The sequence below is a fragment of the Prinia subflava genome, chromosome 2, assembly GCF_021018805.1.
Source record: "Prinia subflava isolate CZ2003 ecotype Zambia chromosome 2, Cam_Psub_1.2, whole genome shotgun sequence".
NCBI classification, from domain to species: domain Eukaryota; kingdom Metazoa; phylum Chordata; class Aves; order Passeriformes; family Cisticolidae; genus Prinia; species Prinia subflava.
The window spans coordinates 70,755,989-70,781,338 of NC_086248.1; the positions used below are offsets into that span (position 1 = coordinate 70,755,989).

Sequence of the window (25,350 nt, forward strand, 5' to 3'; positions counted from 1 at the left end):
TGTTGTGAAGAGTTTGACTACTTAGAGCAGTTTAGCTGGATATCTGCAGTATATAGAACCAGAGGAAGTCTGGTTTTGCTAATAGGGCCAGGGTCGGGCTGGACTTGGTGAGACAAAGTGGTTTAGTGAAAGTGTGTGATAGTATCAACTGCAGCTTTTAAATATTTTTATCTTCTTGAAGAAAACTGTTTTTCTTCCTCTAGGAAACCTAGTGATAAGTGTGGTAGGTATCCATTATGTATTTACTATTTTGTACTAAAATAGTTTGCCTAGATTGTTGGAATACCAGAGTTATCTTGCAAAAACGTGTATAACTATAGCATTACACCTGCCCTTGCACATCTTACCAGGTGCACGTTGAGGGGTTCTCTGTGTGCCTCTAAGTTGAAAGCTGCAATTGTCACTGGAGATGGTTCAATTTTTAGCTAACACGTCTGTGCACACATATATATATTTCTAAATTTCCTCAATGATTGTGGGTTAGCTTATAATTAAAAAAAAGAGGAAAATTCATGTGCTTGTTCTCAATAGGTAAGAGTTTTGATTTTCAGTCACTTGAAATATTTGCGTTTTAAGGATGAAGGTTTGGTGGCTGTTTTCAGTGAAAGCCCCCAGTGTGTAAATGAAAAATCTATTCCCATGCAAGTTTCCATTTAGTCAAGAGGGCTTTTATTGAAAACAAACTCAATCAGCTAATTAAAAACTTATATGCAGTATAATTTATAGCTGTTTAATAGAAATTTCTGGTTCTAATCATCATTGTCGTTGCTGTCACTGAACTCTGTGACCCTTTTCTGTTCCTTCTATGGGAAGGACGGTTGTTTTTAGTATATCTGGCAGCCCTCCAACAAAATTAGTAGGGCCATCTAATGAGGATGTGAGATACAGTGCAGTGAAGGCAGATGCAATTTCGGGGCACTTCCCCAAGTGGTCAGTGCAATCAATTTAGAAGATATGAATCAAAGTGAAATAAGACAACCCATGTCTTCCCCTTCTCCAAAATGTTTGTTTTACCTTAGATCCTATAATAAACTTTTTAAAGAAAGCCTAAGAGGATGCAGTCTCAGCACTTAGTTTGCATGGAAGGTAAGAAACTTGATGGTACCCTAGAAGAACAGCTTGGCACTCCTGTTTTGTCTGCTCCCTGTTCTACCAGCTTGTTCCTGCAAAAGCCTTCCATGAAAAATGCCCAACAGACTTAAAAGGTTTTTAAAAACTACTTTGAAAAGTGTGCTTTCATCTTGTTAAAAAAAATAAGTAGGATTATATTCTCAGTGTGTCATTTTCTTTTACATTCCATTTGCCTTTCACTCTGTCTTTCTCTAAGTGTGTCCTAGCCAATGTATTACACCCCTATCTCATGCCATCTTTCACCTGGGTCTGTTTTCTTCCACTTTTTCTAGTTTTGTGCCTTTCCTTCCTCAATCATCCCTTCTCAGTTTTGGCACTCCCTTCCTGTGCCACCTCCGTATTTTTCTTTCCCTTCATATTGGTGCTCTCACCTTTCCTTCCATTCTTCCTAGCAATCCACTCTGTTGCTAGTTTGGGCTTTTCTCTTGAGCCCACCTAAAGCTGTTGCCTCCCCACAGCTTGCATTCATTCCTGTACTTACTCTTTTCCCAGCTGAGGAGGGTAAGTACAGGAGAAGGTAATTTTGGTTTTCCTAGACCTGCTGCCTCTCTTCTGGTGTATCTTACCCATCTCTCCCGCCTTCTCAGGCTGTTTATTCTTCACTGCAGTTTCTGAGTTTATCAGCCTGCCCTGCCGGCTCCAGTCTGTGCTCTGGTTGCCCAAGACAAATGCTGAGCAAGCCTTGCTTCTCACCTGAGCCTGCTGAGCCCTGCTGGATTCCTGGGGTGCAGAGTCACCTACCTGCACAACAGCACACAGCAACGTGAGGGGTGTAGCAAGCAGATTGTGGTTTTTTTTCTGTTCCCCAGCCATAAAAAGGAGTGTTTACACAATAACTGTACCTCTGAGTGATGTGACTTAGCTGGAGAAGAGAATTTCAGAGGTAAATTTAAATAAAAATTAAAAAAGAGAGAGTGCAGCTAATCTAGAAAGGCCTTTCAGACAAGTGCCCTCAGATAATACGAAGGGAAGGTTGAAAGAAAGCAATGGATGATCAGAATAAGTCAGATTCAGATTCCACAGTGAAGACAAAACCCAAACCCCAACCCCAAAACTTATCCGTGTGTGTAGTTATTGTGCTTTAGATCTGTTGAACAAGATTCTTACCCAAGATCGTGAGGAAACAGAAGAATTGTCCTCTTCCCTCAAACCAAGCTCTCATTTAGTGACTTGAACTGAATTTCATAGAATGGTTTTGTTTGGAAGAGACCTTAAATATCATCTAGTTCCAAAACCTTGCCATGGACAGGGACATCTTCCACTAGGCCAGGATGCTCAAAGCCCCATCCAACCTGACTTTGGACACTTCTAGGGATAGGACATCCACAGCTTGTCTGGGCAACCTCTTTTGGTGCCTCACCACCCTCACAGTAAAAAATTTCTTCCTAATACCTATTCTAAGTCTTCCTGTATCTATTTCCTTAAGTCTGTACTTTTGTGAGATAGTGAAGTTGAGCTGCATACATGTGTAGTTAAGTGTTTCTGTTTGCAGTGTGGGCTCGGGAAGTGTCATCCTGAAATAGAAGAGGGACTGGAAAGGGGGTGCCCTGTAGGAGCAGGGATGGCAGCTGTGGATTCTGCACCTTGAACTGGTGCTGTGGGAAAAAGGAGATTCAATCTGAACTCCTTGAGCTTGGGAGAGGTAGTTCAAAGGCAGTTATTTTTAAGAGCAAGTAGGCTTTGTTTTCCAGCCCAGTCAGAACGTGCTGTTTGTTAAAATAAATTACTGTCATTATTGGCAGCTTCCCCATAGCAAGACTGAATTTTAGGAATGAGAAAGCCTTTAATTTGTTTACAGCCTTGCAATTGCAAATATGCTTTAATAATATAGTATCTTGGAACAGATCTGAATAAACATTATTCCCACATTAGAGTGGTTGTTAAGAAAAGTGTGTGTGTGTGGGAATAGAGAGTTGAGCTGTGCACCAGTTGTTTTGAAGGAGGAGGTTGGTTGTTTGGTTTTTGCTCTTTTAACCTTGCAAACTGTCTAATTGGCAAAAGTTAGCAATAGATAGATGTTGGGTGCAAATGAGCGTGAAATGCGCCCCAGAAAGATTTTTATTAGGTAATGTGAAAAACTTGGCAAATTCCTGGAAAGCTGGATATTCAGAGCTGTGTGAAGAAAGCTGATATTTTGCATAATTCCTGGAAGGTAGGGAAAAGTGCTCATAATAGTCTGGCAAGTGAGTGAATGTCATGGATGGATCTTTCTTACGGGTGGTCCCTCACAGAACTTGTGTGTTCTATGAAGTAGAAGAGTTGTCATCCTGACCACATAAGCCTTTGCCTGTAGACAGCTTGGTAAAATGCAGTACGAGAAAATGAAAGCCTTTCTTTACACTTCTGAGGGTGCCAGATTTAACCCGTTAAAGTACAGGATATGAAAGCTCTAAGAGCTGTTCTTTAGCCATTCCACCTCTTCTACCTTGTGAGAAAAATACCACTGGTACTGTTGCTAAAGCTGACTTCCAGACCAGTGTCATTTTAGTTTTGAATAACATTTGGATCACCCACGATGAAAGTGTGTTGTAGAGCAGCTGCAAATTTTTTTCAGTCTTTGAGAAGTGGAAGAAGACCTGGGTTTATTGGTTGACCTGGGTCCCTCTGATGTGTCTTGAACCAAATAAGAGCAGTTGGTCATCAGACTTATGCAGGGCAAAACCTCCTGTATGTCCCCTTTGGCACAGCTGGCTTGTAATCTAGGACAGGCAGTGTTATCACCCAGGGAGCAAAGCCTGCTGTGGGAGTGGTGGGGACTGGTGCGGGAGAAACTAAACCAGGACTGAGTGGCCTGAATTTGGATGTTTTGCAGGCTCTTTTTAGAAAAGGTACTCATCATTCTGGGCAGTGCACAAACCACAACCTCAAGTGAGTTGTTCTGGATCCCAAGCAATTACCCTTCTCCTATAAAAAACTAAAACATACTCCTGTGGGTATTTTTAGACCTTTTATTTTTTACCCCTTGGATTTGAGAAAGAAGACTATCACATGCCATGTAGTCATGGGGAAGAGGGATCTTGTGCATTGAGTCACCGGTGCAGTTGACAGTCGTGGTGGGAAGTGACAGCACGTGGTTTTGCTGGCAGGGGTGTAGCACCTAGGAAATAAAGCCCTGCCTGGTACTAGCTCATCTCTTGGAGCAGCTGTGTATCATCCCGAACTCCTGTGCCAGAGAAGGGCCACATGGCATGTGGTGAACCTCTTTGGATGTGGAGGAACTGGTGTGCAGAATTTAGTTCTCCAAATCTGGTGCTCCATGTGTAAGGCTTTACAGTTTAAAATGTTAAAATTTCAGTCTTTAAATTGAAGAGGTAGTAGTATGTATGATGACAAGTCTGACATCTGCAAGGAAAATATGGGGTTATTTCAGAGGTCTGTATTCTGATGTAATTGGTATGTATAATGATTAGGCTACTTAATCCTGGCTCTGCTGCTGACACAGGAGATTGTTTCGAGCAAGTCACTTCCTGTAGCAGGTACAATGCCGATTGCTAGTTTTTCCTGTTGCTTCAGAATGAATGTGGCAATCCTCATTAATGGATAATGCCATGTGCTTCTTTAGTGCCCATGCCGAACTCTTGTAGCAATTCTTGGATGGTGTACTATTCTCTTGGCATTCCAGTTGTTTGGTAGATGACCAACTTACATGTCAGTTTTTTTCTTTTAATGTGTTTGTGACATAATAGGCAAATTTGGGTTGAGAATAAAGTGTATAAGCTAGATGTTTTTGCTAAAGCAATTGGTGAAAAAAGGATTAGTTCTACAGCTTGCAGAACTTTGGTTTCGTGCTGGCACTACCAAAAGCATAGAGTGATTTGAAATAATTTGTTTGTGCCTGAACAGGCAGCAAATATATTTTAACATGAAAATTTCTGTTTTGGAACATAATGTTGTTGAAGAAAGTGGATTCTGTAGCAAAGCAATTAATGAACAGAAGAGAGACAGGCTTAATTAGCTTAATTCTGCTTGCCCAGGTTTCAAACCAGATGGTATTTGAAATTATGACAGCAGTGGCATTTAGTTTTACAGGAGTCAGCTGTGACGGTTGGGATAGGGATATGTAAGTAAAAGATGAGGAAGAAGGTTTGGAAGACTCTGGTAAGGGGCCACAATTAATAAAAATGTTTTGGAGGAAAGTTACAGAGTAATAAAACTTCATTCTAATTACTTAATAATAAGGTGACTTTAAAGTTGAGATAAACTGATAGTTATTGTGATTATTGTGTCACAGAATTGAAGAATGATTTAGAATGGAAGGGACCTTAATATAAAGGTTTAAAAAATTGCCCTCCCCCTCCTTGGGCAGGGATGCCTTCCAGTAGACCAGGTTTCTCAGAGCCACATCCAACCTGGCCTTGAACACTTCAGGAATGAGGCATCCATAACTTCCCAGGGCAAGTGATACCAGTTCCTCACCACCCTCACAGTGAAGAATTTTTTCTAAATATCCAATTGAAACCTGCCCTATTTCCTTTGAAAGACATTCTCCTTTGTTCTATCATTAAACGCTCTTAAAAAGTCCTCTTCAGATTTCTTGTGGTCTCTCTTTAGGTACTGAAAGGCTGCAATTAGGTCTTCCTGGAGGTTTCTCTAGGCTGAAATCTCAGCCAACTCTCCCACCCTTTCCTCACAGGAGAGAGGTTCCATCCCTCTGATCATCTTGGTGGCCCTTCTCTGGACTCACTGTATGAGTGAATGAAACACAAAGGCTGTTTCATTTCAGCTGTAAAGTTGTTCGCAGCTTCCTCCTAGACAAGAACAAGGGTTTGTCTGTAAAGATGACTTGGGATGCTTAAAATCTGTTCTGCAAGTGAAAAGGTTACATGGCAAAAGAAATTATGGTACCGTAACTGCTTTTAAATTAGGAGTTCATTTGTCAGTACTGGGATGGTATACTTGTAAGTAATGTTGATATGCTGTTAAAAGTCTTCAGTGCAGAAAAAATGTTTACTGAAAGTATCTTATGGGACATATAAGAATTGTTCCTTTTCATAAGTATTTAACGATGATAATTTAAGCCTGTGTCTTGTGCTCTATCAGAATATGAAAATGGTACACAGACCAAAACTTGGCTGTTTATGCAGGACTCTTCTGAATCACCCTGCACCAAGACTGATTTAGCCTTGAGTCCTGATAGTTACACCTTACATGTCTGAGTCATGTGGCATATAATTTCCAGATAAATTATGTGGTTATTGCAGAGCCTAGGTCTGATCTTGATACTAATGTGACCCCAGCCATGCATGAGCTGGAGACATGTGGAACAGTGGATAAGGGTAAATGGCACAGGGAAAAGTGTAAGTACACTGCCATGTTGTCCTCTTTGGTCTGCTCTTGCCCTTGGAAAAGGCTTTTCCTGGTGTTTGAGCTTTGCCAGCACAATTTCCGTGCAGGGAGCGTTTGGTGACGTAGAGCTGATTGGATTGCGTACTCTGGCAGGACACTCCTAGTCTAGACACCTCTGTCTTCATTTAAATACTGAAGGTGTAAGTCACCTGGAAGAAGATGAGTAATAATCTTAAAAACCAGTCGCAAAGCCATCATGGCCCACTTTTACAGTGGTGGAAGTACTCATCACTATGGTATTATCTGGCATATAAAGCCTGTAAGAAGCAGTATGTTTAGGTTTTTGTTCTTATGACTCTACCACCGAAGGAAACAGAAGTCTGCAAGGCTTGAGGTTTGGAATGGAAACGAGAGAAGCATATTCTGAAACCACTAGATAATCAGATTGAAAAAATCTTCTTAATTGTTCCAGCCCTAAAGCTAGTTTGGGGCACTATGGGACCAATTAGGTTATTTAAATCACAGTTTCTGATCTCTATCAATTATTCTTACAGCTTGAACAGCCCAAGCCTTTAGGAAGGTCATTTTGATTAGGTATCTGTGGCTCCATCACCGCCCACAGGTATGGTTACATCATTAAGGGGGTGCTTCAGTCATGACAGCTTCTGCTTAACCTGAAGTTTAAATCTTTAACTGGGAAAGGAAAAAAATGTTGTCTCTTCCCGTAATTGCTTTTTTTTTGCCCCCAAGATAGAATAAAATAGACCTGGAAGACCTATTGAATTTTGCCTCCATGCACAGCAAAATATTTCCCTATACCCAACTTGTGCTCATTTCATTGTATTTATAGCACAGGCTTTAGGGTGTGAGGAGGCTTTGTCCTGTGAATTAAAACTGGTGTGGAGATGTTTTAGCTCATGAAGGTAGATTTGTTTGTAGAAATAATGTGTTGGTAGATCAGCTGATATAGCAGCTTGAGGAGAACAAGACAGATGATCTGAAAGGTCTGCATATGCAAAAGCTTGTTTACTTTTTTCAGTTTTATCAGCTGACCTTACAAAAGTATCTCTTTACAAGCCTTCATTCTGTTTTATCCTTAGACTGACTTAGATATGACACCACTGTTTCTTGACTGGTGATGCTTGCAGGTTAGGATGGTAATTATATTGGTGAAAAATATGGCTTAAGATAAGGAATTTTCAGTGGGGTGAAATTTCTGTCGTTTTTTCCTTGATCTGAGATGTTTAAACAGCAGGTATTGCAAGAAGTCTGGGTAAGAGGGTTTCAATACACTTTGCTTGGTGTAAAAAGCTACAGGACTTGCTGAGGCATCTCCAGCAAACACCCCTCTTTTCCATTTAAAGCATTTAATTGCACAACTGCACAGGATACTGATGAAATCACTGTCTTAGTTGTACTTAAAAACCCTAACAGGTAATTTTTTTGGTTTATAAACAAAGCACAGTTGAAAAATGTTTTGCTATTCACCATGAATATGTTGTACACACATTAATTTATATGAATAAATGACATGCATGTGTAGAGAGGTAGTAGAAATATAATTGGTACTCAAAATAGTCAAAAATTGGACAAATACTTCTATGTGTTTTTGAATCTATAGTTCGGTGTTTTCCAAGCATAGGATAATCTGCTGTGAAATTTTTTGCCAGTTTGCCCTTTATCCTGCACCAGGTGTGTGGGCAGTGGGGAGGAGGGATTAGGCAGCTATCTGCTTTCCTGTCTAAGAGCTCTATTTCCTTTGAAGGTCCTGCTTTCCCTTTTGTAAAAGGGGAATGGGCCAGAGCTTCTGCTTTTCCACTGCCGGCATACACAGTTTGGGAACAAATTACAGCCCTCAGGGAAGCAGCCTCTTGCCATTCTAGATTAGGAACAGATTGCTTCCCTCTGAAACAATAGGGGAGGCAAAGCAAAAATTCTCTCTTGTTTGTCCTGTACTTCACACAGTGTGTTCTTGAAACAGCTCATTCATGAGGGTCATAGTACCTCCTCATCCAGATTTGTGGTTGTATTGTTTTAAGTAATGGTAGTGCTTTCCATAAAACTAGCAAATACTGCAGTGTTTTAGATTTTCATTTTTAGATGCTCTTATTCAGTATTTAATGAACGAAACTCTTGAAAGTCATCTGGGGAGGGTGGCTCCACTTCACTGCCCTGTTTTCCAGATAGCCAGATGACGGAGAGAAAAGAAGAAATGATGGGAACAGAAAAGCACTGTGAGCAACTTCCTAAACAGGAAAGATCAGATGTACAAAGCCAAGATCGTGCTAGTACTAGTCCGGTGCTACCAGAGTCTGCCAAATTTGCAGCACTGTAAGGCCAGTTTACTTTACAATTTTGTACTTCAAAGATATGATGTAAGCTGTTTTGTTTCACTGAGTAGAAATGACATAAACTTTTAATTAACCTCTCTTTCTTTTTGTTTTATTGAGAACAAGAAAAAAAATCCTCATAGTAGTTTTGAAACATTTTTGTGTCAAGTTACCAGGGCAGCAGGCAAAGGCAGATAATCTACCGGGTAACTTCTCAGCAAGACAGTTCTGTCTTGCAAGTAATAAGTGGACCTGAGGCGTCTGTGCAAGATGAGCTCTCCGTGGATGCAATGCATGTGTTCATAGATGAAAACGGTGAGTTTATCTAGTTGGGGTAATGGCAATGCATGAGGAAATTTCTGAACAGTTCAGATGTCCTGGAAGGATATTTTCTCCAGACTGTTACTGATTGCATGTTTTTCTGTGTGTGTGGGCAAAAAAAGGCTTAGTAATTTAAAGTCAGATGAGCAATAAATAGTTTCCAAATCCACCAATCCAGACCATCATAGAGCCAAACCTTACACAATTCCTGAAGTTTATCTTCCAATCATCATCCTCAAAAGATGCTGGCTGGGCCAGAAGACAACTTCTGTCCCATCAGAAGAACCCCTGGTGTTTTCTGCCTGGCTAGAAGTTTTGCACTGACCTAGCTGGGCAAAATACGACTTCTTTTTACAGTTTTGCTCTTCAGCTGGCTCAAGATGACCTCTTGATATGGTGATGCTTGCTGTCATTTGGAGTTGTGATCTGCTACTCCTTTAAAGAAAATTAATGAGTGACCCAGTCTTGCCCCATGCATACACTTGGGGTGCCACTGCTCTGAAGCTATTCTTGGAGTCTGAAGCTGTAGGATGGGTTTGAGTCCTGTATAGTCCCCTTTGAGGTACTGGCTCATATCTGAAAGACAGCTGTCCCAAAAGCCCTATTTCCTTTAAAGTTGCCTTCAAAGTCAGCATGGAGTGAGTGCTCATGGTACTGAGTCTGTGACCCTGGAGATACTTTGGTTTTCTGCCTGTTTGTCCTGGCCCTGCTGGCAGCCTGCAGCCGCTGTGCTCTGGGCAGAAGGGCAGCAGCTGCCCGTGGGGCAGGTGACACAGCCTCTGGGGCAGCCAGCACCTACCCTTGGCTTTGTGCTGCCTCTGCAAACAGGGAGGAGCTGTGGCTGCACTTCTAGCAGAGTTTTTTTGCTGCTTGGTACCTACAGACCTCACCTGTGTGAATGGAAAGGGGAAAATTTGATTTCACATTTTATCGTGAACTTACATTAATCAATGTGCTTTGCGTTTCATTTACATGCCTTTTAAATTGTCACTGTGACTTTTGTGTTTTGATTTGTCTCAGGTTTTCAGTTGTTCAAATGTTAATTTGCTTTCTGAAATCTAAAATAAGCCTAATGCACAGACTGAAAAATATATATTTATAAACATGCCTGACCTAAAATACGTATTTTATAAATTTCTTGTGTACACAAATGATCTCATCACTGAACTGACATTTTTTCCCTCTGTATTTTCTAAAGGGGAAATTAGATCCTGCTATTTAAAAGCTGGCTGTCAGAAGGAAGGAAATTTTAGACATCAGCTATCAAATTGTGATTGTATGTCAAATGCTCAGTAAGTAAGCTTTTATTTTTAGAAACGTTGAAAGTTTTCATTTCTGGAAACTATTGAACTGTAGCTGTGAAAGATGCATGTGAAGGGGAGTACAGTGGTGAATAAATGTGCTAACCTTTTCTAAAGAAGTCAAAGCATGAAAATTTCTTCACTTTCTGGTAAAAAAGGGACAAAAAAGCTTTATAAGAACATAGGAAAGAAGTGAAAATGAAAATCAGAACTATCCACTTGGCTTTAATTACTTTCTGGGAATAGCCAAAGTCAAGTGCAGCTATTATAAATAAAATTGTAAATAAAGCAAGTGGGACTGTTCTATCAACCTTGTCTTATTTGCTTCCCATACCTCTTACATTCTTTGAGAAATTTTAGTGCTGTGTCAGTCACTGACCTGTGCATTCTAGCAGCAGAGCCTTTCACCTTGCATGAAATCTCGTAATGATAATTTGCTGCTCTGATGAGGTATCTAAACAATTTTCTTTTTTCAAAAGTTCTTTTTAGAGTGATCCATACAGATCCTATATTTATTGCTGTATATACACTCTTTCATGTGATCTGTTGTTTGTATATCTGTAAAATGAATTTTAGCTGATCATAAGTATTTTAAAGAAATAATTTTGTTTTTCATACTGTTTTACAGCATTTAGAGAAGTTGAGTGAGGGAGTGAGAATGGTCGTCTTTTAATAGCAAATACTGTTCAAGTGTTTAGCTTTTAATGGAGACTTTTGAAAAACTTGGGACCATATTAAAAACAGCATTAGCATGTTAGATAAAACACTAGTATAAGAAACATGAGAATAATGGTGGGGTTTTTTTGTCAGTGGGCAAAGAGTCAAAAAATAAGAAAAAATTGAGTAGTAGATATGTTCTGTTTGTCTCTAGCAAAATAACCCCCTCCCCTTCATCCTGGTAGAGTTCAGTTTCGACCTGAAAAATCAAACATTTTACTCTGGTTCTATTTATTTCTTGCAACTCTCTTTGTTTCACCTTGCACAGAATACCCTTCTGCTCCCCCTTCCTACAACTATGAACTTGAATCTGTCCTAAATTCAGAAATAGTCTTCTGTCCCCTGACTTCTAGCAGTTAATTTGTTTCTAATCAAAGGAAGGGCCATCTTTCTTCTCTTAGTAAAAGGTCATGCTGAATCTGCCTTTGCTAGATGCTGATGTGACACCACTGTCTTCCTATGCTAAGCGCTGTTTTTCAGTTGTGGTTTGCAGACCTTAAGGGATGAAGTTTATTTTTAAATAAACTCAACCCTGTTAACAAAAGCAAGTTCAGATATTCTTTATAGGCATTTACATGCATATAATTTCTTAAGATGAGCACCTTTACTGGAAGTCTCAGAGTATAGTGATAGTTCAGGGAATGGAACAGATCAGCAAAGAGGAGTGGGTTCCCAGGTCTTTCTTTGTAGGAGTTAATGGGAAGCCAGAACACGAGATTTTTGAAGAAGAGAGCAGCATGAAGGAAAGTGTAAAGCAAAAGTTAGTATGAAAAATAAGGAAAGGGGACAAGAAGCTTGAAGTGTGCTTAGGCTGGTTTTTGCAGGGACGGTTTGTAATATCTAGGCCATAGAGATTAGTGAGAGCTGTTTGTTCAGTTGGCAGTTTCTACCATCTGTGAGTAGATTGAAGGGTAGCACAGGAAGGAAGGGGTTTTTGTTTTTTCTTTAGGTGTTCACCATCAAATAGTTTTGTGTTTAGACAATATGGAGCACTTAAAGCATGTAGAAAATGGAGGAGCAAACCTGCTTTAAGGACAGTACAGGAATGATGCATCTTTCCCTCTCCCCTGTCCCTACCTGCAGGCTTACTCATCAGTTGTGTCAGGTTATGTTCTTTTTTGCTAAAGATAAACCAAATGGTCAGTGAAGGACAGGTTATTAGTGAAGAAAAAGGCAAATAGGATAAAATAAAGCACAAGATGTAATCAGCAAGTGCTTCACTTAATCTCTTCTGTGTGTCTGCATGTGGAGGATCCTTGACAAAAATTATTCTCTTGAGGATGGGCCCTGTCTGATGAAGATCTCCATCGTAAGAGTAGTCCATACCAACAGAAGGTGCTGCTGTTATGGAAGGATATTAGAAAAGAGACACAGAAAGCGCCTCTGAGATGAGCATGACTTATCTACCAGCCCATGAAAACATTAACTAAGGAGAAGACAATGATTTTGACAGTACGTCTTCGTGAGCAATTGAAGTGGTGCAGAAACAACCAGTAGCTTTGGGCTTGGTGTCTGAATTCATTAATGAGCCATCCAAATTAGGTGTCATAACTCAAGAGATGCAGGAGAAAATTAAGGCCTAGCCAAAAGAGGTGTCATCTTCCTTTCATAGGAGGGGGTAGATTTTTGGTCTTGTGGAGCCCAGATTTCAGAATTTAGACTAAGCATAGAGAACAATATGAAGGTTTGTAGTGGATGTGCATGAGCTCTTAAAACACTTATCACCAATCATGCTTGCTTTATACCATTAAGATTAAGCTGCTCCTAGGGGGAAAATGTCAAACTGAGTTGACCAAGCGGAGTAACCATGTGGATTTGAATGGACTATGCCCTGATGTGCTTCTTTATGAGGAGAATTGACCCAGGACAGAGGATGACAAGAGGCCTCTTGCTTTATGGGTGTTGTTGGGAAAGGCAGCAGAGCTGTCACTGGGGTCTAGGAGCTGTGATGCTCCTGGGTAATGCTGCAGTTGTGAAAGGGGAAGGAATTTTGGCTGGAGAGGGTATGAACTGTGCCTGATTTGTCAAGAGTAAAATAATGGTCTTATGAATTGGCCAAAGGTAATTATCTTCTAACAGTGTTATGCAAAAATGAAGATGTTTAAATACTACTCAAAAAAAGTTCCCAAAGAAAGCCTTGGGGCAGACTAACTAATGTTTTATGATCTTCAATTCAAATTATAACTTTCTATTTTTGTCTATTGAGTCCTACTGTTGTCTACTCCATTTGTAGGCTTAAGCATTTCACATCAGACTATTAGGAACTGAAATTAAAGTAATATTCTTATGGCCCATAAGCATTTTATCTTTTTGGCATAGCATCTGAAATTAATTTCTCACAAATAATTCAAAATCTTAACAATGTCATTGTCACAGAAGTGAGGATGTGTTATGGATTTATTTTTCTTCTTTGTTTTTTGTGTGCTTCCTGCTTTTCATTTGCTTAGGAAGGGCTGTATGAACAACAATGGATTGCAATGTGCCAAAGAAAGCAGATGTCCAAATCTGAAGGAGTCTCTGGTTTCTTCCTTCTGAGATTCCTTGACATTGCAGGCAATACTGTTCAAAGGAATTAGACTTTGTCTTGTCAAATATCAGTGGTCGATCACCTCTTCTTGGTTCCGCAGTGTTGCGAGATGATCTTCGGAGTATTCTCCAATATGAATATATTTCATAATTTTCTACTTTCTGTCTTTGTTTGGTTTTGTTTCTTTAGTTTTTATTGTTGGCTTTTTCAACTATAGTAGCTGTCCTAATATTACCTGTACCTACAGTCCTTGTCCTGGGAAATTTTCAGAGCTTCTTAGATGTAGTATAAACACTTTCTTATTAATAATATGTAGAATTATCCTTTATTTCTATTAAAGGTTACTGAGAATTAGAATTTTTTCAAATTTTCTCTGTACTTGGTTCTTGCCAAATTGTCTTTCACTTGTCTAGCAGTCCAGCTTTTAAAATAGTTGAAAACTTAGCCAAGTTAAATCTTGTGAAGGTTTTTATGTTGTAGTTATTGCCAAAAGTAGATAATTCCTTTTTCAACATAATCCCCACTTGGGTGGGTGATTCTTGTCACTGAGTTTGGTAAATTATTTAAACACTGGCAGGACTAATCAAGTCAACACTTACTGTCAGTGTGATTACCCTGACCCCACTTTTGTGTGTGGGCTTGCCAGCAACACCTCTTGCCAGCAGTCCCAGTGGAATGGGTTTCCTGCTGAGCCAATTGTGTCTAAATTAGATGCTCCTATTACTTTGCCAAGTTCACCTCTAGCCATAAATTGCATTGTGACAAGCTTTGACAAAGGTATAAACTCTATTCCCAGCTCATGGATTATGTTAGAAATTAGTACAAAACGACCATTTCAGTTTGTTCTGAAATGAATCACCCAGACATGTGATGGAGCCTGGCTTTCCCGGCGGTGGCTGAAGGGGAACAACTGCTTGCCCTGAGGCTTGGTGACTTGGAGAGGCAAACACCATCGCTCCAAGTATCCTCTTTTTCTCCTTCTTCACCTAGATTTATATGCTGAGTACCATATTGTGGGAAATGCTCCTCTGGTCAGCTGTCCCGGCTTTGCGTCCTCTCAGCTGCTTCTGTTCCCCCAGCCTCCTGCCTGACAGGGTGCTGTGAGAAGAAGAAAAAGCCCTTGGGGCTGTGTAAGGGCTGCTCAGAAACAGCTAAAACATACCATGTTATCCACACTATTTCCAAAACAAATCTAAAATATAGTTCCATACCATTAAGAAAATTAACTCTACCCCAACCAAAATCAGTGCAAAGAGAAATGAGATTAGCCAGCTCTTAGCAAAAAACACCTTTATCTTAGGTGCACATTCTCCTTGCTGTGTGACACATAAGCTTTCATTTGGAATCAATTATGTATGCAACCCAACTTGCTCTATAACTTAAAAAAAAAATTCCAATTTGAGCCTTTTCCTCCTTTCTTGGTCATGTATCTTTTCATTTACCTGTAAAGTTATTAAAATAATATCGCTTTTTGTAGGATGAAATTATATTCATTTGTGTTTCATTACTACACATGGTTCAACCATACCAATACAATCAGGCATTCATATTGCACTTTGCATGTTCTGTCTGAGCAGTTGATCCTCTGAACTCCTCACTTTTTTCACATGAGGCTCTAACACTGAAACCAGGCTTCTAAAAACCTACATTATAGCTAAAATATTTTGCCATATAAACAAAGACCTCAATTTAAAACAATTGCTTAGATTTTTTTTGTTTGTTTTGAGAATAATTTTATTTTTGGTATCATCGGGGCCAAAAGTTTAAAAAAAGTATTTGCAGCAAACTAGTGGCTGACAAGTACTAAGAAAATAATTTAAGGTACTTGTCAGTACAGCTGCAGAGTGCTGGTGTTTCTGGCCCTGAGCAAAAGAGAGAATGTCAGATCAATGAGCTAACTTATTTGATTTACATTCTCATCCCAGAATAAGCTGCTTGAGTGTGCTATACTATATGAAAGTCTATCTGAATGCCTTAGTGGTACTATATGTCTCCTTCATAAATCCACTAATATTTAGTGTGTTCGCTGCTGGAAAAGGTCCTGTACCTTTGAGTTTATTTCTCATAGGAGAGAATAGATTTTTTGGGGTTTTTTTTTGGTGTTTCAGAATGTTGATTTAGAATGTGACCAAAAAGTATGACACTAAAACATCTTTGTATTTCTCAGCAAGGTGACCCAAATAGCACAGTCCCTCACTGCTCTTGTAATAAGCTGCTGAATCTTAAAGGTTTCTTAATGCTGCCTGTCAGGTTGTGCAGTTCTGCAGCTGAAAGTGTTTTGGAACAGATGCGACAAATATTCTTTGAGATTCAGTGATTTCAGATGAGCTGCTCCCCTGGGCACAGAGCTGCTTGAACACAGAAATGAACAGGGTGTGCACACTGAAAATGGTGATGTTGTCTTGTAATGAAGCCATGGATTTTTCTGAGAAGTACTCTTTACAAACTCAGTAGCATTTTCCTGATGGCTTGCAAGGGGCAGGAGGAAACCGTTGCGTTAAGCTTGGCCAGTTAAAATCCTTTCCTCTATTTGTGTAGGGGTTTTTAGCCCTTCTTTCACTGAACACTGAGCAAGGACACGAGTGCTTTCAACAGAATGAGACTCAGAGGAGAGAGGGGACCATGCTGCCACATGATGGCAGCAAAATCCTGCTCAGGACGAGGAGCTTGTGGAGTGCTTCATGTGTTGGAACTGGCTTCTCTTCAGTCCCCTGCCTTTCCTTCCATAAGGAGCTAAAAGGAATGTTTTAAAGTATTTTGGAGATAACCCAACTGTGGAAACTATTAATGTGCTAATTCCAATAAGAATACATCTTCTCAAAATGCATTCTCTAGTTTAGTAGCTAACTCATACTGTTTGTTTTAAAAGTTTTTAGTATATTTATCTTTGCTTTGAAATGTAATAAGCTTGCGGATTATCAGTTTACATGCTTATTAGCAAACCAAAAGTATCTGAATACTAGGAAGTAAGAGTGTACTGAATGGACACCATTCCTAACATTTGAGTAAGAAGGTGTTTGTCACTTCCTGCCTTCATATTGACCACAGTGCCTTTGGGAACGTGCTTTATAAGGCCTTTCTGTCCATCTGCAGTACCTGACTTAATATGTACCACTGCTTGTTTTGCAGTCTGTTGCAACACTGCAACAGTGATCTGATATCATTCCTGCCTTTTATTTTAGTATATCACTACATCCAGCTTTCACATTCTCTAAACTCAAATGTTTTGCATTATTGTCATTAGGGGTGTTATTTTGCTAGTTGAAACAAATGCCAAAAATTGTCTCCAAATCCTGATGTAAAATGTGTATAAATACACATTTGTACAACTAGCAAAATATGAACAAGATTTAAGAGAGATTTCATCTTTAGCTTGAGCTATCAGATGTAAGCACTGAAGAAAGTTAAGATGCACATTCTGAATTAATTTTACACTTTATGAAAGTGCTAATGTCTTACCAAAAAAATGAAGAGTGCTTCCTCTTTGAGTTTTTTCTGTTTCCTGTGTTTGGATTTGTTACATAATTATCCACTGCTAATGCAGCTATCGCTGGCATATTTCAATCTTCTTGCATGCTCTTGAGTTGCTTTTAGTGTAAGTCTTGTTATTTGGTTTTTTGAGAACTGTAAGCCATCATTTTCTTTAAAGAAGCAACATCTACAACTTTAGGGTCAGGCTTGAACTGTGCAGTACTCTGGTCAGATTGGTGCTGACAGCTTTCTAATGGAGACCTAATGAGCAGCATCAGTTCAGACTGCTACATTTGAGCCACAAATTGACTGTTCTGAAAGAGCACAAGGGCATGGGTGTGTTGAGTTCCTGCTGTGTTGTCAGCACTGGCTGGGCCTTGTACAAGCACATAGCTCAGGTCTCAGTTCAGTGCCAGTACCCTAGAAGCGATTGCTTGCTGGATGTGCAGGAGAAGACATTTCCAACTCTGAGATGCCTTCTGCCTCTTCACAGCTGTAGTTGTTTACCATCACCTAAGGGCAGTATTTTAGGGAGTATTATACATAGCTTTCAGCTACATTATTCATTATTTCTATGGATATTTATTGTACACTGTAAACTCTGTAGTGACCCAGACAGAAAGATCCCCTGGGCAGTCCATAGGGATCTTCCTGACTTTAAGCATGTGAGGACCTGGCCTTTCTCCAGTGTGCAGGTTAAAATGAAATTTAACCAAAACCTGCAAAACAGCTTTATTAACAGGGATTTCTTTGTGGTGTGCCTGTGTATTGAACTTACCTTTAGACGGGTTCAGAGCCAAGGCTAGCTAATCCTAACAAAGGGGACAACTTAGGCTGGGTTATATTTGAATGGCTCAGGCCAAGTTGTCAGTGGTTTAAGTCAACAGGCTAAACAGAGAGGGAGAAGGAAGATTTTTCTGGCACTCTGTAGTTATACTGGAATATCCTATGTGTTAGATGATTGCTCCACTACCTTATGCTTACTGAGTGTTCTTACAAAATAGGATTATGAGCCAGAAAAAAAATCCTGGTTTTATACCCAGTTATCAGTAGAGGGTGCTATGTTGCTTTTGAATTTAATCTGTGTAGGTTATATATTTATCAAAGATATTTTTAGTTAATAATTTATTATTCAAAATTTAGTTCAATTATACCTTTGCTTACATTAGCAGTGCAGTTTACTGTGATAGATCTTTATAATATTAATTTGATTCTGCAAATGAACAGATTTTCTATTTAGCAAGATTCTGTGTTATATTGCGATCAGCTCCATTATAATGATTTTATGATTAGGGAGTGTTTGCTCCTATTTATATATGGTAATAAATTTATAGAATCTAGTTTATAGGCTTACAAAAACACAAACACCATCATTGCATTTCTTACTGGTGTTTGCTGTCAGTGTGATAGCAATGTCATCAGATGAGATGTACAGTTTCTACGTAGCTGTGCAAGCAATTCATCTTTGAGGGTAGTGAGTGAATGTCAGACAGAGGTTGTGTGCAAAATAGGGATAAGGAAGACAAAAACAGCAAACAGGAGCTGAAGGAAATGGGAGATGAGGAAAGAATAAGAAGATACAGAGAAATGTGGCTGATGACTGACAGATGACAGATTTTGATTTTGGAATTGTTGCTTTGCTAGCTCTGCCTTCCCAACTTCTCTGCCCTAATTGGTTTTTCACGTTTATAAAATTTCTGACTCTTCCCCATGGTCAATGTCCTGGCTGCTCGTGGTCTCCTCTACCACTTGCTGTAAGGCAGAGCTGTGGATTTTTAATGTAAACACAAAACAGACTATGGGGTGCTCTTGGCTTTTTGGTTAACTTCAAGTCTGGTGGGAGATGATTTGATTTCCTGTTTATTCATGGAAGAAGTCCTAATAGTAAAAGATTTTTGATTTCTGAGAACTGGTAGACTCCCCTGGTATTGTGTTCCATCCATCTATACTTCTGCTATTTCCATTTTTGGTGAATGTGGGATTAAAGATGTGGTCCGATCCCAAAATACTTTTGGCTTTTATAGAAAGACAGCTAAAGATGCAGAAATTTAGTGAAGATTGACTCTTCATTCAGGAAGGCATGAGCAACCACTGTTTTATTCCCCTTCTCTTTTACTGAGTCACATTTTGGGCAGGAATTCCCAGGCTAGTGTTCCTGCATAGCCTGGACTAAATTTGCCTTTTTCCTGCTGTGAACAGGGAGACTCAGGGTTGCACCCACAATGACAAGGAATGGGACAGCTCATCCTGAGGAAACAAACAAAAAAATCCTTTGCCTTCCTTCTGACTGGACAAGGTTGCTCTATAGTCCGTATCTGTGGGAATCTTACTCCTGGGAGACATTCCTCAAGGCTTCCTCCACTTTCTTCCTGCTTAAATCTTCTGGTTGTGATCCAGGATCTTGGATGAGTGCCCATCCCTTCTGTACTGTTTTCTTAATAACTGCTGACAAAGGAGATGATTGTTATGGAGGGCTGCCTTGTGGCTGGGACAAGTGGGTTGTGTTGGACCAGGTTCTCATTTGCTGGTGCTGTCCAAAGGGAACGTGACAGCTTTCCTGACTCTGGATCATGCTGCTCTCTGTAGCAGCAGGAGTGTGGAGTGCAGAGGAAGCCCTTAGGGTCAGGAGCATGGGGTGCTCTCATTTCTGCTCAGCTGAGAATTCTGCTGGAGTGGCAGATGGTGAATATCAGGTCTGGAATTCAAGCCTGATAGCAATCAAGGATTTGAAAACAATAAACTACCTGGCTCAGAAACCAGAGGCAGGATGGCTCCTCTGCTGACATCCCGAGGCAAATTGTGTTCCTGTTGGTCCAGGCAGAGCTAGAAAATCCTGGAGGGAAGGAGACAGTGTGTGCATTTCAACCTGTTGGTGTGACACTTCAACCCTTCTTGAACTATGTTCCAGAACAATGCTAACCACTGCAGCTGAAGTTAACAGCCAGTTATGTGCAGGACAGCCACAGTTTTAATGCCTTAACAGGGGTTACGTAGCAGCTTTTGGGAATTGGCCACCAAAAGCAAGGAAACTTGAGTTAACTAAAATTAATAAGGTGCCTTTGGGGCAAATGTAGGGTATGCAAGAGGAGGGTTTTAATCTTTGCACTGCCATAGGCTTCCTGGCTGACTGCAGACAGATTGCTCTAGTTTCTTCCTGCTTGTCTTTATGCAAAATAAGAGCAACAGATATTGACTACCTGGCATGAGCACTTAGGTGCTTTCACCTCATGTAGATAGAAAAGCAGTAAGAGCCCAAGGCAGGTACCAGAGGCAGTGGGGCAATGAACTTGGAGCAGAATGCCTGATGTATAAATCCCATTTGGAAAAGAATTAGGAAGAAGTATTCAAAGTAGATCTCTTCCCCAGGTAACAATTATTTCATTTCAATGAAGTTTTCTTTGAAACCCGGTCAGTCATGTTATGGTAACACCATTTCTGCAACCCAACAGGCACTGCTGCTTTAAGTGCAGATTTTCGTGAGTGTTTAGGTGCTGTGCCTACAACACCAAACAGTAAATGTGAGGAAAAATAATAAATAGTATCTTGCTCAGGGTGAGTTTGCACTCAGTATATGGGGAATATCTGAAGTAACCTTCTATGAATTAGCTCATGTATTGTTATCTTGCTAGGGAAGGAGGAAGTTCTTGTAGTCTGAATTCTCAGCAGGGTTAATCAGTACTCATCGAATTCAGCGCAGGTGAAACCAGACTAGCTTGGTACCTAAGTGAGCCCATTGGAAGCTATTCAGGGATCTCCGCAGTATCTACTTTGCAATTTTGCTCTGTAGATGTGCATCTCTAAACTTAAATTGTCAATGGACAGAAAAAGGCACTTCTGAAGTGTGATTCCTTGAGGGTGTTCATCTCAGAATGAGAAAAACTGTGATACAGAAGTATCTGTTTCTCTGTGGTGGATGTAGTAAATCAAGTGCATCTGAATTTGGGTGTTAACTGCTTTGTGGATCGGTGCTAGATTTCAGATATGAAGGTGGAAGGTTCCCAAGTCCTGTGAGCCAACTAGTGGTGTAATTACAGGCTTTCTCTCTGTAATGTTTCAGAATTGTTAGGAAAGTATTGCTGCCTAAAACAATCTCCTTTTTTCCTGTCCTCTGTGCCCAGTGAAATACAGTTCAGCTCCTCCAGTACTACCACTTCAGAGAGCCAAGAACCATCTTCTGGAGATCAAGCAGCCAGTGCACTTCAGCAGCAGCTCCTACTGATGGTGGCCAGAAGGACTCTTTCAGAAAACCCACGGGTACATTTTAATATCTGAGTTTCTAGCATCTTGGTGAACTGCTCCATAAACAAATGCTGCAGGCTGGTTCCTGAGACAATTTTGTTGATTTTGCTATACTGCTTTTCCTGTGTGGGAGAAGATGTGTTTTATGTTGATGGCTGCAACTCAGCTGTTTTCTAGTGACACTCAGTAGTGTCCTAGGGGAGTGTTCAAGGACTCCATCACCAAAAAAGTTCATCTTCCATCTTTAATCGTATTTCATTTGGAAGAGGACACAGCTGTTAGGATTTTAGACAGACCACCAGATTTTAATAGTATGAAGTGTTTAATCCAGATTCATTGCTGTCATAAAACCTCATGTCTGGTTTCACTTTTCTGAATTGGGCAACCAGACCTCTGAATGCTGTGGAATGTTGAAGCCACCTCCTCAGTGCAGCTAGTAAAAGAAAAAGGCCCTCAGACTTCAGTTTGCATGGTCTTATGTGGACATCAACTTTGCAGTGTTTGGGGTCTCTGAACCAGGGCTATAATCTGTTTTTACAATTCCTTTTATAATACCTTTGACTTTCTCTCTGCCGTGTCAAGTTCTAGTTTGGTATTTATGAATAACAGTAAAATATCAATTAATTGCGTTTCATCTTAGATTTCACTCAGGAACGTTAGGCTAGAAGCAACTTGTATAAAGGAATTATTTTACACTAAAAATCAGTAAATTGTCCCAAATTGTGTGTTTCATATTTGGACAGTGTCTTACATCTTAAAGGCTCAGATGTGTTCCAGATATTTATAGTCTTGTAAACTGCCTGTAAATTAGAGAACAATTGCCATTTCTTCTTTCTCTTTTAGGAGGACTGCTCCTCACTGTCAAATAGCAAATTTGTAGCCAGGCCAGGCAGTAATTTCAGAATGTCCTGGTTTCTGATGGTTTTTTTTCTTAATTCCGAGCCTATGTAAGTCAAGAAAAGCATTGTTACTGATTTCAGGCTGTCGCTGACACCATATAAATTTATGAAGTGAATTTTATAAGCTGTTTTTTGACAGGAAAACAGTGACTTGAGTAACTTGCTCAGGGCTAGTCAGAGAGTTTCTGAAATCCCGCTTAAAAATGGGACTCTCGCCCAAGCACTACAAGACTCACACAGAAGTTTTCATCCAAAGGTTACAGTTCCTCAGGAGCCAGACTGTTCACTTAGGCACTCAGCTAAAGGCGCGTTAGGCTGTTCTGGGGACTCAATGATCACATCCTCGGGTGTTTTTAGTGAACTCTCTGCCACTGTTTTGATTTTTTTATCTAGTTATGCTGAGCAATCTGCATTAGATATGTGAAGTTAATGATTGCTGTGGACTGAGCTTCACTTTACTTTCTGTTGGGTAATAGGACCCAAGAGAAACAAAACGATGCCAGTATTAGCAACTGTAATATTTTAAAACATGTTTTTTTCTTTAAAAATACCCCAACCACACGTTTAAGTTACTTTTTAAAGTAGAAATAAAAATATTAAAATTTGGACTACATAAACTACTTTCAGATTTTAAAGTCAGCATAGTGAAAGGATTGCAATTGGTCTCATGGCTTTTAAACTGCTCAGAAAAGGAAGAATGCCAAATAACCCAGCATCCCCTTGCACATCTTAATGCTCAGAAATATGAGGGATTGTCCTGCACTACTAGCCCTTGAGCTCCCTGGCCTTGCATGGCTGTACACTTTTAGTCAATTGCAGGCATGAGATAAAATGCCTAAACTTGAATTTCTTTCTCCAGAGCTTATGCTAGCCTGTTTCTCCTCTTGTTTGCCAGCAGACTGAGGATATCAATGAGTTGTTTCCCAGCTGATGCACAGAAATACATTGTCATTTGTAAACTCTGTGTAAAATTCCTTTTCCTGGAAAACTAAGATTAGAAATTATTCCAATATTCTGAGAAAAAATGTAACAATTCCTTTGTGCAGGTGGACAGGTTGCTTAAAAAACTGTGCTTTGCTAGCATTTATAATTTGATGATCAATTACTTCACACAGAAATCACCTTCCCTGACTAGGAAAGTTTATCTAACCTAAATAACTCTAATGTAGGCATTGCCTAGAGTCCCTTATAAGTAGAGTTGCTTATATATAATAAGTATATTGGTTAATTAATTATCTTAAGGCGGGGCAGGGAAAAGGCTGCCTAGGAGGAGGTTGAAAACCACTGGACTTCACTGTGATTTGAAATCTCATTCTTCTTCTTGAAAGAAAAATAAGTGATTTCCCCCCCTCCATAACATCAGTAATGGTATACCTTGGAAAGAAATCACTGCTTTGCAGAGATTTTTTTCATTTGTTGTCCAGCGTTGCAGGCTTGGCTGATGGTCTGTACATAGTTGGAGGAGAGTTGTAGAGAAGAGTTGGAAAAAGCCTTAGAATCCGGGAAAAGCAGTATTCAAAAGGGTGGATTTATGATTATGATGATAAGATTAGAGCCTCTTAAATTAGTGCTGTTTATGCTATTTGTGCTTGTTTGCAATTCTTTTTCCTCCTCTTGCTGCTCTTGAGGAGGCACACCTGAGGTGGTATTCAAAGCATCTCAGGAAAGATAAACAAAGCTGTGTTATGGAAGAGAAGTTGATAAGTCACACCTCTAGGCCTTAAAGCCTACTTTTTTTTTTTATTTATTTAAAAAGATGATTTGTCCTGTCATGTTTTTGTGTTGCACTGTAATTAGCTCGATACATGGGAAAATCTTCAAAAAGAAACCTTAGACAAGTATTAGATCTGAACTAAAAAATAATTACTTTTTAAATGAAGATTTAATATTATTTTTTAAAGCATATGGTCACTATTGAGCTACATAATTAATATAGCTTCTGTTCATCTGCAACAATTAAGCTGGTGTGATAATTTTGTTTCTAATTTAAAATTAGGAAAATAAATATGCTAATATGCTCTCACTACCTCTTTTAGTAGTAAAAAAAAAATCTGATACTTCATGTAAATTTGGCCTTTTCAACACCTGTTTTTCTGGCAGCTGTGTGTGAGTGTGAGAGAATGTATTTTGTGTATTTCTGGTTTGTTTTTACAGCAGCCCAGCCAGGACCCTGAGGATTCTTCATGTTCTTCAGCACAACGGAAGCTGAACAGGCAGTTTTACAGATTTGTGATATTCCCTGGCAAGTGGATTAAAGTCTGGTATGATCGTCTTGCCTTGTTGGCATTGTTGGACAGGTAAGCTTTTTTTTAAAGCTGCTCTATGGAGTGTTGCAGCGGATGGCTCCAGATGTCCATAAAGCAATTTTGACACTAGAGAAGGAAAATTCAGGTTGCGGAGATAGATGTGGTTTTGCTTTAAGTTGAAGTTCAGGGCTAGTTTCAGTGGTTCTTGCTAGCCTTTGTCTTCAGGCAGAGACTTTGATTCATGTGAGTGCCAGGCTTGTGGACTAGTCTATAATTTGATTCACAGATGTTTTAGATGTGATGATTTCTGATGAGAAAATCAGAAGTAGAAGGATTTCAGGATGTAAACCAACTACTCCAATCTTTAAAAAAAGAAAATGATTTATAGAATGATATTCAGGTGAAGATTTTTGAGCTGCTGCCTCTGTTCCAGTTCAAGTTTATTTGTCTCTGCTTCTCTTGGAGTTGCTGTGCCATATGGGTTAACATAGGTTCCACAGCAGAAATTTCAGATTACAGTTTTACCTGATGCAGAAATCAGGCTACATGTCAGGGAGTTTTAAGTCCAGAGCAGATACTTACGTACCTGTGGTGTCTTATCTCTGTGTTTCAATTGCGTGGAAGTATTTTCTGCTGATAAGCTCTTTTGTTACATCATGAATATTAACATTTTTTTATCTCAGCTTCCACATTCTAACAGAACAGATAAATAAAACATCAGATGACAAATTTGGTCTTTCATACAGTTATTTGCTGTCAGATGTATATTTTTCATTAATGGAATGCCTTATTTCCTCATTTAAAAGTGTTTGGATGTTTGATTTTATTTGTAGCTGTTCTTGTGTTGGGGTTTTAAATTTTTTTGTGTGTTTGTCTGTGCTT

The 25,350-nt window shown here is 39.6% G+C and overlaps 1 protein-coding gene across 6 annotated transcripts in view; it reads left to right on the forward strand.

The window, feature by feature from the left end:
* Positions 1-25,350, forward strand: part of PCNX2 (pecanex 2) — a 154,348-nt gene that overhangs the window by 13,554 nt on the left and 115,444 nt on the right. For all 6 annotated transcript variants that reach the window (XM_063390483.1, XM_063390480.1, XM_063390478.1 and 3 more), the window contains 5 exons: positions 8,601-8,748; positions 8,917-9,062; positions 10,267-10,360; positions 21,203-21,338; positions 24,377-24,519. In XM_063390483.1, the coding sequence (XP_063246553.1) occupies positions 8,601-8,748; positions 8,917-9,062; positions 10,267-10,360; positions 21,203-21,338; positions 24,377-24,519 (667 nt within the window). The remainder of the gene's footprint in view (positions 1-8,600; positions 8,749-8,916; positions 9,063-10,266; positions 10,361-21,202; positions 21,339-24,376; positions 24,520-25,350) is intronic.